Below are 17,985 nucleotides of genomic sequence, written 5' to 3' on the forward strand. Positions count from 1 at the left end.
AAAAAACATGCAACGAGAAGTGGAAGAAGCGATGTTTCATAATATTGTGCCAAAAGAAAGGCATTGTCAAGAGTGGCTGAAGCAAATGCATGTACAAGTCTTATAAGATCTTGATAAAGCACTAACTACAACATTCCTAACTTGATTCACTTCGACATATTTAGCTCCACACGAAGAAAGAGGCTTTGGAATGCCAAATTGCCAAATTGCATCACCAACTTAGATAATCCTTAATGAAGACGATGCAATTGTTGGAAGGCATCATCAAAATTGTCAACATGTTAGTTTGCGTGTTTAAAGACGTTCGGAAGAATACTCTAATCCCCACAAGTGGCTGTGCTCAAACTATTGTACCACTACAGTGCCATCCCTTGGAGACACATGGGAAACTCATATAAATATTGAGCATCATCCCAAAAATGATATATGGCAATCACCAATGGTACACGTTATCCCATGATTCCCACAAAAAAACTTTAGCCGAATGTGAAGATTGGCACTAAGAGAAAGAGGAGTTGTACCACGTGTCATGAATGCTGCCATTAACTAAGTTTAGTTGTTCAACTGCAATTGCATGGCATTGAGCAATTGCACCAACTACTACTCTAGAGTTAAAGGAGGAGGAGGAGACTGCTACTTTGCCATGAGGATGAATGAAAAGGAAAGAGCAAAAAAAAAAATGAAATGAAAAAGAAAAGAAGGAAAAAGAGATCTAGATAATGCAAAAGCTAAATTTAAACCAAAATCTCGAAAGAAAAGAACAAAAGAAAGAAAATAGAAAAAAAATTATATTTAAACCAAAATCCCAAATCTAAACACTCCTCTCATCTTCACCAATGTGAATGCATGGAATATGGAAAGGGAATATAGAAAATATGCATAACTCAAAAACCCTAGATTATATACAGGAGTCATATGCAAATCTTCTAAGCATCATAGTACAAAACTAAAATGTTAAGAGAGCTACATTGGAAATTAATGGCAACAAAAGAGTGAATGGTCTGGATGGAAACCAATCTGACAGCTACCAAAATCCTATTACACTAATATTAATATACGGCATTGTAGCCATACACTTGGACCTCACAAAATATTAAATTATTACATAGCATATTGAAAAACAACAATAAAAATTGATATGTTCTTTAAGCAGTAATGCATATTATAAAAATGTCTATTAGTCAATTGTCTTGGCTCCCCTGACTCCCCATTGACTGCCCCTCCCCTCTGCCCCCCATAATGTCAAGGGGCTAGAGTATTGAAACCAGGACAAGATTGATGCGTTTCATTTATTTTAGATTGATTTTTGATTAATTAACACTCCCTTTCGCTTGATCAAACATGAGAGTGTTGTCAAAACAATCTTTCTCCCTCTCCATCCTCATCCTATCCAAACCAAAAACACAGGGATCTAGGATCACTCTCTCAATTTTTATGAGCCCCACTCACTAAAATCTCTTCTTTCTTCTTACCTCACATCAACAAACTGTGATTCCCACCTATGGCAAAAGAGCAAGAGAACAGGCATACCTCAGAAGAAATCTAGAGGTCAAGCCATGACGCACCTTGTCTGCCCTAAAATGACAAATGCAGGGTCAAATCGCAGTGCCTCTTGACAACGCTCCATCACTGACCTCCGACTCCCACAACGCCCTCTCAATACCTCAGCCTAGCCCAGCAAGCAGCATCTATCCTAGCACCTGGATAGGTGATGAGGTTTGAAGTATGAACTATTTTATAATCTAAATTAATTAATACTAAACATTTGATTCACTAGGGATATTCATATTCAATGAAAGAATATTATAAACCATATGATTATGATTTATAGTTGATGTTGTCCACATAGTGACTATGTTTGTCCACATAGTCCCTCAGCGAATGGATCTTCTGCAAATCATCATCAGGCAAATCAAAATGCACCTTATACTGGCAAATGTTTGGACTTGGTTTTGCACTTTCGACCTTACGTGTTTTCTTCCAATCGCTTCCCGGTACGATGAAGTAAAGTCCCCTGACATCAATCCCTATTAGAGCCGCCAAAGATTTGAGCGCATGCCATGATACAACCTGATCCATGTTGCAAACGTTCGCCTGGAGAAGGTACGCACGCTTGGTGCTGAAGTTCACGTACAAACTGTCGATGGCAGCCTCCGATTTCGTCCTGGACCAGAAGTAGGCTGCTGCATGGCCATGGCTGACGCACATCTCAAGCTTCTCCTGCAGCTCCGCAATGTTGCAATAAAGGATTACATGCAGCCCGTCCATTTTGCCCGCCTCCAGCAGCTCACTCGCACTGCCTTCGTCCGACACATGCTTATCACAGTAAGATATGCGTTCGAAGCCGACGAAATGCTTCGGAAAGGTCAAGTGCATGAGTAGCTCCACCAAAGTAGCCCGGAAATCTGTTAATATCCGCTTACCCCGCTGGTTCACCACCTCTGTCCAGTGTTGTTTCTCAAGCCGCAGCAGCAGCTGCTCCTTGGCGAACTTCGAAGCGATCTTTCTGGAGCATTTCCAGGACACGTCGCCGTTCCTGTCCAAGTGAACAAGCATCGGGAGCCCCTGTTTGCTGTCCAAATCGTGCCAGGGTATCCTCGAAAGCAGCAATAGCATATCTTGACTGTGCCTCAGCTTGCTCCTCACATCACGCTCGACGGTCTTGAAAATCTCTGGCGCCCGGAACACGAGCCTTGGAATAGGACCAACGATGTCGATGTGTTGCATAACTACGCCCCATGCCAATTCAGCGTCTGCGTGTGCATGCTTCCAGCACTCCTTCAACTCCTCTGTAGACCATAGCCGACCGCAGAAAACCTCACAGCCTCCCGAGACCTTCATGTACTCCTTGTAGTTTTTCTTATCGGGATTTGCTATCAGCAGGGCACGAGCACCAATACTGCTGGTAGCCGGAATCTTACCCCCATCATGGATGTAGATAGTGTTCTTGTCGCCAAGGTACTTGGACGCCGCAATCCAGTCACCGAGAACCGACTGAAACTTGGCATCCCGGAAGAGGAAATACTTCCCTGGAGCCACCTTCTCATAGTAATAGACGGTCGTGTAGCGTCTTGTCACCGCAAAGAGGAAGAGAAGCAGGAGACCTGTGAGCGATTTGCTGATGCCTGGATTCCCAATGTAAAGCTTCCGTATGTTCTTATTTTTGTCAATTTCGTCGAGGAACTTCTGGTAAAGCTCCATACACTCGTTGCGAACGTAGATGAGGCCACTGCCGGGCACGTCCCCAGTGATCCTCCGGCCAAATCGGATCATGAAGAAGGAGCCCACGAGGTCTTGTTTCGAGGGATCCAACGGCATGGGACAATCATTGGCATCAAATAACACGAATCGCGAGAGGTGGAAGAGAAAGTATCTAGAAAATCAGACTCAGACTCAAGCTAGAAATTGCAGACATGCTTCTTACCCATGCTCGAAACTCCCAAAACCATAGCCACGCTGTCAATTTCAAAAAGTAATTGCAGAAAGTCCCTGCATAACCGTGGGTTTGTTGACAACAAAGTCGCGAGCCTGCCAAGTTCCAAGAAGTTCTATAACTGTCCTCAATTGACTGTTTCTTTCAAGCAAACAGTGTAAAGAGTCATTTTAACTGTAACAACATTTCAAACTGGAATATGATCTCTAGGGTCTAACAGCTAGCATATTCTAAGAATATTTAATTTTGACGTTTACCAAATCCCATTTTGGTTTGCCATGATCTCCACGGATTCAGTTCCTATGGGACTATTTGTCCACGAAATAAATTTGAGGTTATTGAGTTCTCCTTTAGGGATTCTACAATAGGGTTACAGGCCCATATTCTAGTCTGAGAGAAGAAATTCCTTGCAACTGATTACAAAGTTTTAAAAAACTCTAATGAGAAACATCCACCAGAGTAGAGGCGATCTTTCTAAAGCTTCCTATTTCAAGCGTTATTGGTAAGGAGAGTGTGCAAGCAGTTAAGCTTGCCAAGTTTCAAGAAGCTTTATTGCGACAGTGGCGTAATTTCGTGCTACGCAAGCATCACGGACTCTAGCATGACGGTTATGCATTTGACATGTACTCCTACACCTTTAGAGATAACCTAGTGATCTCCAAGCACAACCATCAATACTACATTGGAAATCCCTTTCTAGGTAACTGGGAAGCAATCCCCAAAATCCAGAAAGAACGAGCTGGTACTGGAGCTTCGTCATAGGATCATTTGCATCAGAGGTGAGGGGCGGTTTTACAAAATTGTGAACTTCTAATAACCGCGTCTTGACATTCTCCCGTGGGCAATTTTGCTGGGTGGAAGAAAAAGGATTGTCTGAGGGATTTGCGTTAACCCCAGTGGTTTTTGAGGATAAGGTGGTATCGATTCACGTCTGGGGCGAGTTCTCATTTAGGGATTTATCTGTGATGATACAATATAATTTCTTCTAGTCTGGGAGAAGAAATTATTTGTAGTGGTGCGAGGATGAGGATGCTTGATCTTTGAAGGCGGGAAATTACAGGAGATGGAATACGTTTGGAGAGTGAAACGGTAGCCCCCAAACATGTCTCATATATTGGACACCATTTTGATTTTCAGTCCAAGAAAAGCTATGTAAGGTTTGAGGCTTCTGAAAGCAATATCTTCCTTCGTAAAATACCTGAGATTTTGTGTGATTCCATAGAAATAAAATTATTTAAGATAAAATGTAATTTGTTGCTATGCATATTATGAATCTTATTTTTAAATATATTTAAAGAGATATGGGAAATCAAGGTTAAAGAGAAAACGTTCATAGAAGATTTTGGGGTGTCTTTTTTTTAAATATTAATGAGATATGCATAATTAATGATAGTGTTAGGATTTGAAAGGAATTACATTTGCATTTTTATTGTTATACCATCTCTAATCTCTCTTGAATAGCTTAGTGTGATAGATCATTGGAAATCACAGCCTTATATATACATGCACAAAATTTATCCTTTAGGTTGGTGGCTTAAAATTTATCCTTTTTTCAGGGCATGAGGAAACCTTTGAACAATCAGTAGAAAGGAAGTCTTCTTTGCCCTATGGTTTGATGGTGAAGTTGGGAAAATAAATGTGCAACTAGTTTCAATATCCACACTTGTTGAGAGCCTGTGGTCACAAAGAGCTCATGAGTTTTTCAATTAAGTTCGGCTATTAAAATTTTACTATGATAATAATAATATAAAATTTTAATTTACTAGATAATTATTGTTTATATAACATTTTAGCCATCACATCAACCAAGGATAAAAGGTTCTTTACTTGATGGAGGAATATAAACAAAAAGCACCAATAAATCTATAAGTTGTAATATGTGGATTCTCAATCCTTTTGTATAAAACACTTTAGCCATTGTATATATATAAATTTTGGAGGATTAGCTTGATAAATATTGTGTAAAACCTCATAAAATACTCAGGTTTTCATATAGGTTTAGGATGGTAAATTAATATCATAAAAGCATATGGGTTTGGGGAAGGTAAAACATATGTATGGGGTTTATATAAATAGGTTTATGTATGTGAGTGTAATAAAGTCTTTAAGAATTAGTTAGTTTAAATTTTTTTATTATTCATATCTAATTATAAAAATATTTTTTAATTTAATTTAATAATATGAAAAATCTAATCGCAACAGAAGAGAATGGAACTCATAAGATTTTTTGAGAAGTCAAAAACTTCTTGATTATGAATTGCCATGCCAAAACCTCTTAAACAATGACATCCAAATAAGTCCTCTACATTCGGTCTAGACAGTTGCAAGAAAACCAAAGACAACCTCTTAAACAATGGCTTATTGAAGAGTGTACCTTCTTGATCATTAATGAATCCAACCACTTGAACTAGCAAGAATAATGCTTAACCAATTTCCTTCCTTTCCAGATTGTGAGATAAAAAAATCCAAAAGAAAGTGTTGTTAGCAAGAAAAAATAAAATAAAATAATAAAAAGGTGAAAGGAGAACTTATTGTTGTGTCCTTTGATCACCACTTGTAGTGCTAGTTGTGCAGTGGCGGCAATAGGCTACCACCATGGCCATAAACAACCATGCCATCCACACAGCTGTATAGCCCATTCTCCACTTACACTCCTTGATGTATAGCCTAAGCCCCTATGGTTGCACACCAAGCCATGGCTGCCAAAAAAGCTATATAGTTATGATTGCCATGGCCATGGCTGCAATCCCTATAAACACAAGCCACACAACCATAACTATAAGCCTTGTCAAGCTGCATGCTAGGAACTAAACCCTAGTTGGCAATGCTATCATAGCAGGTGTCATGGCCATGGTTGCAGCTCAGCTAAACAATTTTGATCAAATGTATTTGTTTAAGGTCAAATTTATATTTTAAAGAATAATTTACTAACTTTTAAAATCAAACTTATTAAACTTATAACAGTCAGATTTGAGGGGATAGAAGAAAAGACATATGTTAGACCTTCATATTTCAATTAGTTTATGTTTGGATGTTAGAGATGAGGGAGATTAATATGTCAATATTATATTAAATAGACAGACAATATATATATACATATATATGTATATACATATACATACATACATACATACATATATATATATATATATATATATATATATATATATATATATATATATATATATATATATATATATATACATATATATATATATATATATATATATATATATATATATATGTATATACATGTATTACCTTAGCTAGGTACTACACTAATTATAATACTATAACATATAGACTGTGCATTTGGGATTGAATCTGGTCCATCCATTCTTGTATATAAACAAGGATGTAAACTTTAATTAATATACCTATTTCTAAATCCCGAGCATTCATATTGGTGGAGGTGAGGGCCACTGCAATTTGTCCCTGAAGGGCAAAGTTTTTTGGCAATGATTTGCTTTAGTATTTGGGATTGTGCTTTTTTATTTTTATTTCTTAATTTTCTTTTAGATTTAGATTTGTATTAACTTTTTGCATGATTACATAGTTTGTCCTGTTCTTGGCATTTTGCCATCTCTTGTTGATGTCGAGTGTGATCATGATATTCATTGGCAAGCTATGGATAATGCAATCCAATTCTTGGAGAATGTTTGAGGATCAAGTTTATGGGAAGATGATGTGTACAAGCTCAAGTGGATTCTAGAGTGTGATAATGAGCTTGATTATTATAGAGATAGTTTTGGAGATGAAGTGGAGATTTCACAGGGTAGGTATCAATACTTCAATTTGCCATCTGATCCTTTTTCTTTCCCTTCTGCTCTTTTCTAACCTTTTTTTATTTCTCGGCTTAAGCCACCTTCTCATGTTCTTAGTATTTTTTCCTCATCTGTAGTGTTTTCTTCTCTTAACACGTCGATCATTTGTGACTCTCATGATTCTCATTCTTAGTCCAGTGTTGAGTTAAGTGTTTTTTGTCTTCCTCATACTAATCTAGATATTGAGTGTGTCCATAAAGTTTAAAATCTTGTTTTTGTTTCATTGGTAGAGTCTTTGATCAGTTTTAGTGTTGAGTATTCCCCTATTCCAAGGGTTGAGTGACTTTGGGTAAAATTTCAAGTTTAATGCATATCCCCACTTGTGAGTGCCTTTGAGAGCTTTTGTTTTATTATTGCTGCTAAGGAATTTATATATTCCCTTGAGAGTGTAGATGTTATTGCAAATTCCTTTTCTAATACTTCTTTATCCACTTTTTCTTCTTTCACAATTGTTTTTCCTCAATTTTTCTTATTTTCTTTTTTTTGCCCCGACACTTCAAACTTTTTTTTCTTCAAAGGAGGGGGTAGAGGGGATGGATAGGAGTTTGCCCCCAACAATGGAGTAAAGATGAGTGCATATGGTAGTGGAGCAAGGATAAATGACATGGATTGTGGAGCGAAAATGAGTATAGTGAGTCCAAATGAAATATTTCCCCCCGACATATGAGGCCGAACGAATGCTATAGTGGAGTGAGTCTGGACATAGATGGGGGAATAAAGACAAGCTTAGCAATTCCAAATGAAGCTAATGCTTCAAAACATTTTTTCCTTCAAAGAGGGAATAAGGAAAATGTGGAGGATGAACAAAGTGAGTTTGACCTCCCCAATTCAAAATTATAGTTATGTGGTTGGTTTGAGCATTTGGGAATTATATATAGAGTTGCAACTAGTTCATCAAGGTTCCATAGTCAACTAATACTTATGCTATGGCTTTGGATTTTATTTTAGTCATGGTTATTAGTAACTTTGTTGGTGGTTTTATGGGAGTTTCAAATTTTTGTGGTAGTGTATAATCGTCTAACAAGAGCTCCAGATGTTTCACTTGACTTATTATCATCACTTTTCATCTTCCGGAGGGGAGGATAGTATAAAATTTATAATTACATGTATTATCTTAGCTAGAGAATACACTAATTATAGTACTTGGACCATCCATTTGAGATTGAATCTGGTCCATCCATTCTTATATATAAGCAAGGATCTAAACCCCAATTAATATATCTATTCTTAAATCCCAAGCACTCACAATATAGAATATATATGAGTTTTCATACTTAATATTCCATTTATTAAAGTTGTCGGGAAAGGCATTTTGGCTTATTAACTTCAATGTTGAAATTAGTTTCTATATCTAGCTTTAAGCAGCTAAAGAAAAAAACTTGAGAAACAATTTATTAAATTTAAATATAGAAGGAAAAAGAATACACCCTCTTTTCCAATCGGTTAAAAGTTTTGGGATATTTGGGGTGAAGTGTTCTTAGGTTTGATAATATTGGGTTGGATGACCTTCCATGAAGTTAAAATTTAGGGATTTACACTAGCAATTAATGGTAATAATTGATTGTTGTTTATAATAATTGATTATCATTGTTAAAAGTTATGTTTAATTATTATTAGTGATAGCTAATTTGTTATTCTATAGGATAGTGGATTTTTTATCAATAATGATTATGCATCTCTTTTGATAGGGTTATTGATGATCTTTAGTGATAGTTAATCATTTTCTTTGATGGGTTTTAGCTTTTTATATATTTAATATTCTTTGTGGTTTGTTTTAAATTGGTTTTCTTGGTTGAAATATTGGTAGGATATTGCTAATGCTTACTTAAATAACTCAAATTATTTTTTATTATTGACTGGAATCTATTTAAATTGGTTAATGCAATATTTAGCATAAATGAGTGTTTATTGGCCCTTGTGATGCTCATATATTCTGTTGGTTGTTGTTAATTTTTGTTTTGATAGATTGAGATGTTATTTCCTTCAAATGATACATTTGCAAGTATTTTTCTTGTTTAATTTTAATTGATAATACTTTATATTCTTTGAGTTATCTTTCATAAATTGATTAGTATGCTATTTGAAATTTTTGATACAAGTGTTTTAATTTTAGAAAGTGCTTCTCAAGCTATTAAAACACCCATTTGACATGTTGCAAACAACCCTGCTATATGCCATCAATTTATATCAATAAATAATCTAGATAGGCTCATAGAAACTCCTCAAAGCTTTTTGATAAGTCATCAATCATCTCTTAAAATGTTGCAAGTGCTCCCATCAATCTATATAGCATTAGTGGAATTTACACAAACTCTTTAGAATTTAAAATCTTGTCTTTACCACATTAATAGGATTCATAGATATATGTTAATTCCTATATTGTGAAATATCAATTGTTTCATTAAATTATCAACCTGCAAGAATGGATAAGAGTTACCACTATGATATTATTCAAAGGCAGGTGTAGCCGAGTAGTCTATATGCTTTATTTCGTTAAAGTGGAACTTTTCATTATCCCACTTATGGTGTGTGGCCACATGCCATTTTTATAACAACAATAAAAAATTGAAGTTTTAGCTTTATAATTTATAAATTAAAAACTTTTCATATGATTTTGTGTTATAATATTGTGAAATATAAAAAATAAATTAAAAAACTAATAGAAATATTAATAAATATTAATTAAGTACTAGGAAATGGCATGTGGACACATGCTAATTAATGTCCCACTTTACTGAATAAGTTCCACTTTAATGAAATAAAGCATCTATAGACTATGCTACTTACAAATAACTCCTAAGTCAAGCATTTTTATCACATCTTTGTCACATATTTATTCATTTGCTTCACAATTTATGGACTTATGTTACTCAAACTCAAGGACGCTTAATTTCATATATTCCAAAGCTTGAAAAAAGGGGAGCACTTTTATTTATATACCCTTTCCTTTTATATTCTCAAACTATTTTCTTTGATTGCTTCTAATTAAAATGCATATTTAAAGTAGGAATATTATGCCAAGTTCACATATTAGACTAGTCTAATTAATGGGACCAAATAGTTTTGGGAAATGAGCATGAAATTTCTTTACATTATAACCCCATTTTGCAAGAGAGAATCTAAGAGTTTGAAGATCTTCAACAACAATCATAGAGTTTCAATGAACACAATTAATAATAATAAGGGAAGGATGCCCTGGAATAGTGAGGAGGTTCTTCTCAAAGTCATAATTGAACTCTAGTAGTGCACAACAAATTGACACCCAAAATGATATTATAAATCTAATGTAACAAAAGAGTGTGCATATATTTCCTAAGTTGCAAAGGTACATATACTATACACAACAACCAGACTAAAGACTTTTAATTAACAAAAACAATTCACAAAGGTTGAGAACACAAGACCTCTTGTAATTCCAAATTACAGATCATAAAATGCAAGACAAAAGAGATAAAGCTAAGATCCACCAATCTTAAGACCATCACCTTGGTATCATAAATAAGACTAGAGAATATTAATCATTTGTTCTCCATCAACTCCTTATTATAAGTTGGGAAAGAGAGTGGTAATAAGAGACATCTTGTTATCCATGCATGCAAGAGGAGAAGAATAAGGTATGTTTATTGGAATTTATTAGTTATAGAAATGATTAACATGAAGCATTTCAACATTACTATTGTTGTTTTGAGATACAATAGCTTAACAATGATATCCTCAACCCTAACAATTGTAATAATATGGCTCAAAGTCCACACCCACAGCCTCCTCCTTGACTGTGTCCATGCCCACGCCCATGTCTACAACCCCCACGACTGCCATAGCCACCAGAATTTGAAGCTACTGCAATGCAATTGAGGTGGGATCAATATCCATAGAGACTTAAGGTACACTGCAGAGCATTGGAGAATGAAAGCTTTCCTCCATACTGTGAGTAATAATAATGACAAATGTCTTATCACAAAAGCTTCCATAAAACTATAAACATGATAGAACAATCTTACTCATCCTCCAAATCAATTTGTTATTTCACCATGTTGCCACCCTAACTTCAGAGGTGACCTCATTTTTGCAAGGAGATGCAACACTATAGTTTGCAAATCTTATTGTTGCCTTCTTGCATGGTTGTCAACAAGCCTTTGAATGCTAACAAGGAGGAAGTGTCATCCCATCCATAATATATCCATCCAGAAATGCTAAATTACATATGCTAAATTTAATCCTCTGTATTGGATGCAAACATTGGGTATATACTATGTGTATGTAGGGGCAACCAAGTGCTATAACAATTGTTACACCTCATCTAGAAGTTATGTAAACATCAAACCAGCTGTTGCTCAAGCCATTAGGATCTTGATCCTCACCACCAACCTCCATATGAAGAAATCAAGAACAAAAGCACACTATCAACAAGAAGTTACTTAATATCACCAATTAAATGACCCTGTGAATAGTGCAAATAGGATGGTGTTGTGGCCACTAATATAGTATATGTATAACATATATAGATATTAGAGATTGTTTTAATAATTTTTATACTTAGATCAAATATATTTATTTTGTAAATGTCTGAAATTAACTTGTTATGTAAAAGATAAAGAAGGTGAGCATACATTCAACGGTTTAGATTAAATTTGTGTTTCGCTTGACCCTTTTGACCGTTTTGTACGGGCATTAGGGTTAGGGTTCATGGCGTCCCGGCTATGGCGTCACGCCGCGAGGTGCGCTCTCTCCCCCCCGGCGCTGGATCACCACCAGCGCCGCCTCTACGGCCTCATCCCAATGGTGATCGAGCACACCGCCCGTGGCGAGCGCGCCTACGACATCTTCTCGCGCCTGCTCAAGGAGCGCATCGTCTGCATCCACGGCCCCATCGCCGACGACACCGCCTCGCTCGTCGTCGCCCAGCTCCTCTACCTGGAGTCCGAGAATCCGCTCAAGCCCATCCACCTCTACATCAATTCCCCGGGCGGCGTCGTCACTGCCGGGCTCGCGATCTACGACACGATGCAGTACATCCGGAGCCCGGTGAGCACGCTGTGCGTCGGCCAGGCGGCGTCCATGGGATCGCTCCTCCTCGCGGCGGGGGAGCCCGGCCAGCGCCGATCGCTGCCCAATGCGAGGGTGATGGTGCACCAGCCATCCGGGGGAGCCAGCGGCCAGGCCAGCGACATCGCGATCCAGGCGCGTGAGATCCTCGACATGAGATCCCGGCTCAACAAGCTCTACGCCAAGCACACGGGGAGTAGCATCGAGAAGATCGACCAGAGCATGGAGAGGGACCACTTCATGTCGCCCGAGGAGGCCAAGGAGTTTGGGCTCATCGATGAGGTGATTGTCCAGCGGCCGGAGTCGCTGGTGGCGGACAGTGTGGGGGTGAAGGCGGCGGCGGAGGGTGGCGGCGCTGGTGGTGAGAAGGCGAGTGCCACTGCCACTCCTTCTACCAAGTGAAGTGAGTGAGTGAGCTCTTTGATTCTGGATAGCTCCACACTCCCAGGGATTGGAGTGGAAGATCTGGAAGAACTGGATCAGGGAAAGAGAGTTTCTCCAGAAGTCTTGGAGGATGCTCCACACAATTTTTTGTGTAAGGGAATGATTATGATGGTTTGGTTCGCGAGATCTCTGTCACTGGAGCTAGCAATTTTTGTATTTCAGCTTCTAGGTAATTTACAAGCTCTTCTAGCAAACACTGGTGAGGTTAGTTCTTGGCAATTTATAAAGAAGATTTCTAAGGAAGAGCTCCATATTTCTAAATATTTTGGGGAAGAACTCAATACTATCTTTGAATTATAGCGAGCCATAGCAAGACTAGCGCCCAGCCCGCTACCAGAAAGATCTCAAACGCCAGCACTGGCATGTAAAAAACCATGGCTGGATCAGACCAATGCAATGCAAAGCTTTGCTAGACTCAAGGCTTAGAAAAAAGAGAAACCTCAAACATAAAGTTTTCATGCTTTCTATTGAATTCTTCAACGATCGATTAAGTGTTTGTGTTTGTTCTAAGATCTACTAGGTAGCTATAGTTTTTCTACCATTGCTACATGACCCCAAAAACATGTATATATATTGTTGAAAGCTCCTGGAATGTGTGTATAGATTTTATCCTCCTTGTCAGTAGAAAGGAAGAACCCTGGCATTAGGGTTTTGGGGGGTTTTGAATCCATGGGTTTTTGAGCGAGAGCGATGCCAGGGATCGCGCGAGCGCTCATGAAAGCGACGACGAGCATTGCCTTCCCATCGTCGGCGCCGCCGCAATCCTTCCAGTTCCAGGCTTTTCTCCCACGCAAATCCCTCGCGCAGGCCAGCAGCAGCAGCATCAATCGCAGCGTCTCTTCCTCTTCTCCTTGTTCCTCTTCTAGGGATTTTGCATCGCCGCTCTTGTCCACGACGCGCCGTTGCTCGCAAATCGCCGCCGCGCAGGGCCAGCATTTGGATGTGGGCGATGGCGCCAGCAGCAAGGAGGAATCCAGTGAATCCAGTGAGAGCAGTGGGCAGCAAATCCAGCGCTCCGGCAAGGCGGGGGCGGCGATTGAGAGGAGGCGAAGGGCGGCCGCTCCTCTGCCCGACCTCCTCACTGTCAAAGGCATTGGGCCTAGGAATATGGAAAAGCTCGTCGCCAAGGGAATAGGGAAGCTTGTGGAGCTCAAGCAGCTCTATCGTGACAAGGTACGCGTTGTCTAGAGTTCTTTTCCTTGGTTTTGAGTAGAGAGCTACTGGTTTGCTGGGCTTGGAGAGATTTTTGGATTGATTTGGTCCTTAGGCTTCTTTGTCTTTGATTTTTTAAGTTAACCAGGCCGAGAGCTAGATTGTGGTTTGCTTCCAGTTGTAGATTTCTCTCTTGGTCCTTGGGCTTCTTTGTTTTCTCGAGGCTTTGATCTCTTGAAGTTAATCAAAACGTATCCATGCATGGTCTAAAAGGGGCTGGACTCGCTAGATTCTATCTATTTGTTCTCAATCATTTTAAAACTTACTCTTCGTTTTTCTTTGTTTCCAGTTTCGTACTGGTGGAACCGAGAAGCTGGTGGAATACCTTGTTGCCTCCGTGGGAGTACACAAGAATCACGCGAATGTGATCGCCTCCTTCATCAAGGATGCCGTGGACAAGGAGCTGGAGAGCAGCGGCCAAGCCTCGCAGGCCAAGAAGAGGCTCACCTTCTGTGTGGAAGGCAACATCAGCGTTGGAAAGACCACCTTCCTCCAGCGGATTGCAAACGAGACTTTCGAGCTGCGAGATCTCGTGGAAGTTGTCCCGGAGCCGATTGGGAAGTGGCAGGACGTCGGGAAGGAACACTTCAATGTTCTCGACGCCTTCTACGCCGAGCCGTCGCGGTACGCCTACACTTTTCAGAACTACGTGTTCGTCACTCGGCTGATGCAAGAGCGTGAATCCGCGAATGGACTCAAGCCTTTGAGGCTCATGGAGAGGAGCGTCTTCAGCGACAGGATGGTAAGCTCTCAAGTTTTGTTTGAGCTCTCTTGCATTGCTTGGTTTCTAGTTCGTAGTTTTTCTTCTGGACTGATTGAAATGAGTGTTTTTACGAGACTTTTTGTTCTTTTCTTCACTTCTGCCAAGAGTTTTTCGTTTCTTCGTGATGTAGTAACTTACGCTGGTATGTCGCTTGCTCAGGTGTTTGTGCGTGCCGTGCACGAAGCAAAGTGGATGAGCGAGATGGAGATCAGCATCTACGACTCGTGGTTCGACCCGGTGGTAGCCGAGCTTCCCGGTTTGGTTCCCGACGGATTCATCTACTTGCGAGCCAGTCCAGACGCTTGCCTTCGGCGGCTCCAGATGCGAAAGAGGCCCGAGGAGCAGAAAGTGACGCTCGACTACCTCAAGGGACTCCACGAGAAGCACGAGCAGTGGCTGTTCCCAACCACGCCGTCCCCCAACAGCGTCATGTCTGTCAAAGAGTGGCTTCCAACTCTCCACCAGCCGCCGCCCAGGATCAAAGACCGCGTCTTCTACCTCAAAGGCGATCACGTCCACTCTTCCATCCGGGAGGTGAGAAGAAAAAGTTCTAAAGTGTTTGCAAGCTCTAAGCTTTCTTTTCAGGTCCCGGCATTGATCCTCGACTGCGAGGCTTCGATCGACTTCAGCAAAGACGTGGAGGCCAAAGCAGAGTAAGCAAAAAAACACATAGTTTCTTTGATCACAAACGTGGTTTTTCTTCCTCTTTGTTTTTTGTTTGCTAGATATGCTCGACAAGTAGCCGATTTTTTCGAGTACGTGAAGCAAACTCGAAATGTGGAAGCCGGTGTTCGTGACAATCTTTTGCTGTCAGCAGGGAGGCCCATTCTCGGCCCCGATGGGCTCGTTCTCAGGCCTTAATCCTTGTGTGTTTCTTCTTTCTTTTTTTCTTTTTTTTGTTCTTTCCTTCTTTCCACTACGTTTTGTATTTGACAGTAAGTTGGAAACGCGGTCTTTTTTTACTTGAAATCACAATACAATTACACAAAAAATGGTCAAGAGTGCCAAGAAAACATTCTGCCCGAGTTTACTACTGCCAGAAGCTTGGCCACGAATAAACGTTCCACTGCCACCAAAAGATTTCACCCCCGTGTCGGTGGAGACGTCCACGGTTGACGAGCCTGGAAAAAAAATGGAGCAGCAATGCGTCACAAAGATCTGGTCTAAACAAGAGAAAGAAACTGGTCTTACAATCGAAAGGACGCCATCCAATTCGCCCCCTCTCCAAATCATACACAACGAGCTTGTTCTTGAGAACCAAGTCTGTGAAAATGAGGTTGCAGTCATCGCCGAGGAGGAAAAGAAATACCTCCAAAGATGGTGTATTGAAGCTCGCTCTCGGCTGATCCCATCGATTGCCATCCCATGCACCAGATTGGAGCATTGGCCTGTTCCACAAATAAATTACACAATTAAGCAACGTAGAGACAAGCTACATCATACCGCAGAAGCTTGTCTTATCAGATACTCCGCTGGTGTCAAGGTCATTGACGCGCCCTCGAAGTACAAAACCACGTTTGGAAACAGCTTATAGATGCTGCAAGTTTTCGAGCGAGTTCATCAGTTCTCCGGAATGATAAAAACTATTAGCTTGCCTGCCGCGAACAACGAAGCATACGTTCCCTGTGACCCCAATGGGCGGAGTAGCAGCGGCGTCGACAATCTTGACAGACGAGTGTCACAAAGTAGAAAAGGTGCTACCACAAGACTTACCGCTTGAGTAAACGCTTGGTACGCCTCATCAGGAAGATAGGCCAGTGTCGTGCCGCTGTCAAAGATTGTCCCTTGCATGACGTCGTTGGAGAAGAGCTTGGGATCGATAGTGAGGTTGGCGTTGTTGACGGATATGCTTTGTAGCACGACATTGTAATGGCTCCTGCAAGTTGGTTCGTGAGAAATAACGTAGAGAAACTCTTACTGAGTAAAAACTTACATGTATGGAACCAGCGGCGTGTACTGGATGTCCGGCTCAATCACATTACCGAGAACCAAGATGCCACCGCCTCTCTCTCCCCCGTCCAAGCAGTGAGCAAAAACGTTCGGCGTTTTTCCCTGCTTAGCGAGCTGTGAGTTGAAAGAAAGGTCGCTTGCTCCAAATCCAATAATGCCATCTAGTGCTCGCTCCGAAGTTGAAAGATCGCCAGATTGTTTGAAGCCACACCTACAACACCACCTCCCAGTAAGTGAAAGCGCCAGAATTGAGGCAAGAGATACAGATCAAAACCCAAAGATTACTGTTGCAGTAGCGTTCACCATGTAATGCAAAACGTCTTCCACGAGGTATCCGAGGGTCCCGCTTCCATCTCCATACTGGAACGAATAGCCACACTGGTTTTGATCGTTGCAGCCGGACTCCGAGATTTGCGTTATCAAGGTGCAGCTCGGATCCGAGCAAGGAACTTTGGAGCTGCTTGCCGAGGCCTTGACGTCATACGGAACAATCGGGATCTACACAGAGCCTCATCAATCACAAGTTCACAAATACTCTCGTCTCACCTTGAGGTCACTGAAAGCAGGACATCCAATGCACGGATGACAATTAACCCAAAGGAGGTCACTCCCAGTGTCCACTTGAAGATTGTATGTCCTTGGAGGAGTTCCCAGCTGCACTTGAGTGAAGTAGAGGCTGCCAGAAATTATAGTTAGCAGTGGAAACATAAGAAAATCGTATGACAGTTATTACAGTTACTTACCCAGCAATATATGGATCTGCTACTCCTTCCACTGGCAACGAGACCGCGCTGGACTTGAGCTTGACCATGCGTCCCCGATCGTGAGCCTTGAGCAGCTGCATATGTTCGTGCGTGATGCCCGTTCCATTCGTGCTCTTATTTGAACCCGGCTTTGTTGAGTACCTGTGTGTCAACTCGAACACACCAGGCATGCTGTTGATACGTCGACTGAAGCCATCCACCGAGCACAGCAACAGGACGATCAAAACAGCCAACAAAGCCATTGCCGGTTCTGTTACCGAGTCATTTAATCCAATCCTCGATTCTTCTCCTGCGAGCGATCACTTTTTGGGAGCCTGCTTGCTGTCGCAGAAAAGCTTTTCAATGCCACGAAATAAAATTAGCAATGCTACCTCGTTTAGATCCGCGGTCATGCAGAGACGAAGGGATGGCGTCGTCTGAACACGAAACTTATAATACCGGCCATTCATCTGAAACCATCTACCATCAACGGCTAAGAAACAGACACGCAAATGTTAAAACTTTCGAGCGAAAGAACATGGGAAGCCGATGAAACTGCATGCATGCAAG

General features: G+C 40.6%; 3 protein-coding genes across 3 annotated transcripts; 2 read left to right on the forward strand and 1 right to left on the reverse strand.

The window, feature by feature from the left end:
- Positions 1-11,928: 11,928 nt before the first annotated feature.
- LOC9662413 (ATP-dependent Clp protease proteolytic subunit) lies at positions 11,929-12,990 on the forward strand. Its single transcript, XM_002990427.2, has one exon. The coding sequence runs from the start codon at positions 11,944-11,946 to the stop codon at positions 12,703-12,705; it is 762 nt and encodes a 253-aa protein (XP_002990473.1). The 5' UTR covers positions 11,929-11,943; the 3' UTR covers positions 12,706-12,990.
- Positions 12,991-13,359: 369 nt separating this feature from the next.
- LOC9631521 lies at positions 13,360-15,714 on the forward strand. The gene is made up of 5 exons (XM_002990428.2): positions 13,360-13,920; positions 14,249-14,701; positions 14,882-15,256; positions 15,308-15,375; positions 15,448-15,714. Exons 1-5 carry the CDS (start codon positions 13,438-13,440, stop codon positions 15,581-15,583), a joined length of 1,515 nt encoding a protein of 504 aa, XP_002990474.2. The 5' UTR covers positions 13,360-13,437; the 3' UTR covers positions 15,584-15,714.
- Positions 15,663-17,919, reverse strand: LOC9631522 (aspartic proteinase-like protein 2). The gene is made up of 11 exons (XM_024664363.1): positions 17,808-17,919; positions 17,416-17,757; positions 17,219-17,348; positions 16,947-17,170; positions 16,656-16,883; positions 16,436-16,598; positions 16,318-16,385; positions 16,166-16,259; positions 16,032-16,110; positions 15,914-15,985; positions 15,663-15,843 (listed from the first exon to the last, which is right to left on the reverse strand). Exons 2-11 carry the CDS (start codon positions 17,676-17,678, stop codon positions 15,692-15,694), a joined length of 1,473 nt encoding a protein of 490 aa, XP_024520131.1. The 5' UTR covers positions 17,679-17,757; positions 17,808-17,919; the 3' UTR covers positions 15,663-15,691.
- Between the last annotated feature and the right edge of the window lie 66 nt (positions 17,920-17,985).

The sequence above is a fragment of the Selaginella moellendorffii genome, unplaced genomic scaffold, assembly GCF_000143415.4.
Source record: "Selaginella moellendorffii unplaced genomic scaffold, v1.0 SELMOscaffold_109, whole genome shotgun sequence".
Lineage (NCBI taxonomy): Eukaryota > Viridiplantae > Streptophyta > Lycopodiopsida > Selaginellales > Selaginellaceae > Selaginella > Selaginella moellendorffii.

Coding starts and splice junctions, on each gene's coding strand:
- LOC9662413 (XM_002990427.2), top strand. CDS start 11,944: ATGGCGTCCCGGCTATGGCGTCACGCCGCGAGGTGCGCTCTCTCCCCC.
- LOC9631521 (XM_002990428.2), top strand. CDS start 13,438: ATGCCAGGGATCGCGCGAGCGCTCATGAAAGCGACGACGAGCATTGCC. Junction 13,921..14,248: donor AGCAGCTCTATCGTGACAAG/GTACGCGTTGTC, acceptor CTTTGTTTCCAG/TTTCGTACTGGTGGAACCGA. Junction 15,257..15,307: donor TCCACTCTTCCATCCGGGAG/GTGAGAAGAAAA, acceptor CTTTCTTTTCAG/GTCCCGGCATTGATCCTCGA.
- LOC9631522 (XM_024664363.1), bottom strand. CDS start 17,678: ATGGCTTTGTTGGCTGTTTTGATCGTCCTGTTGCTGTGCTCGGTGGAT. Junction 17,349..17,415: donor GCAGATCCATATATTGCTGG/GTAAGTAACTGT, acceptor AATTTCTGGCAG/CCTCTACTTCACTCAAGTGC. Junction 15,844..15,913: donor TGGATGGCGTCCTTTCGATT/GTAAGACCAGTT, acceptor TTTTTTTTCCAG/GCTCGTCAACCGTGGACGTC.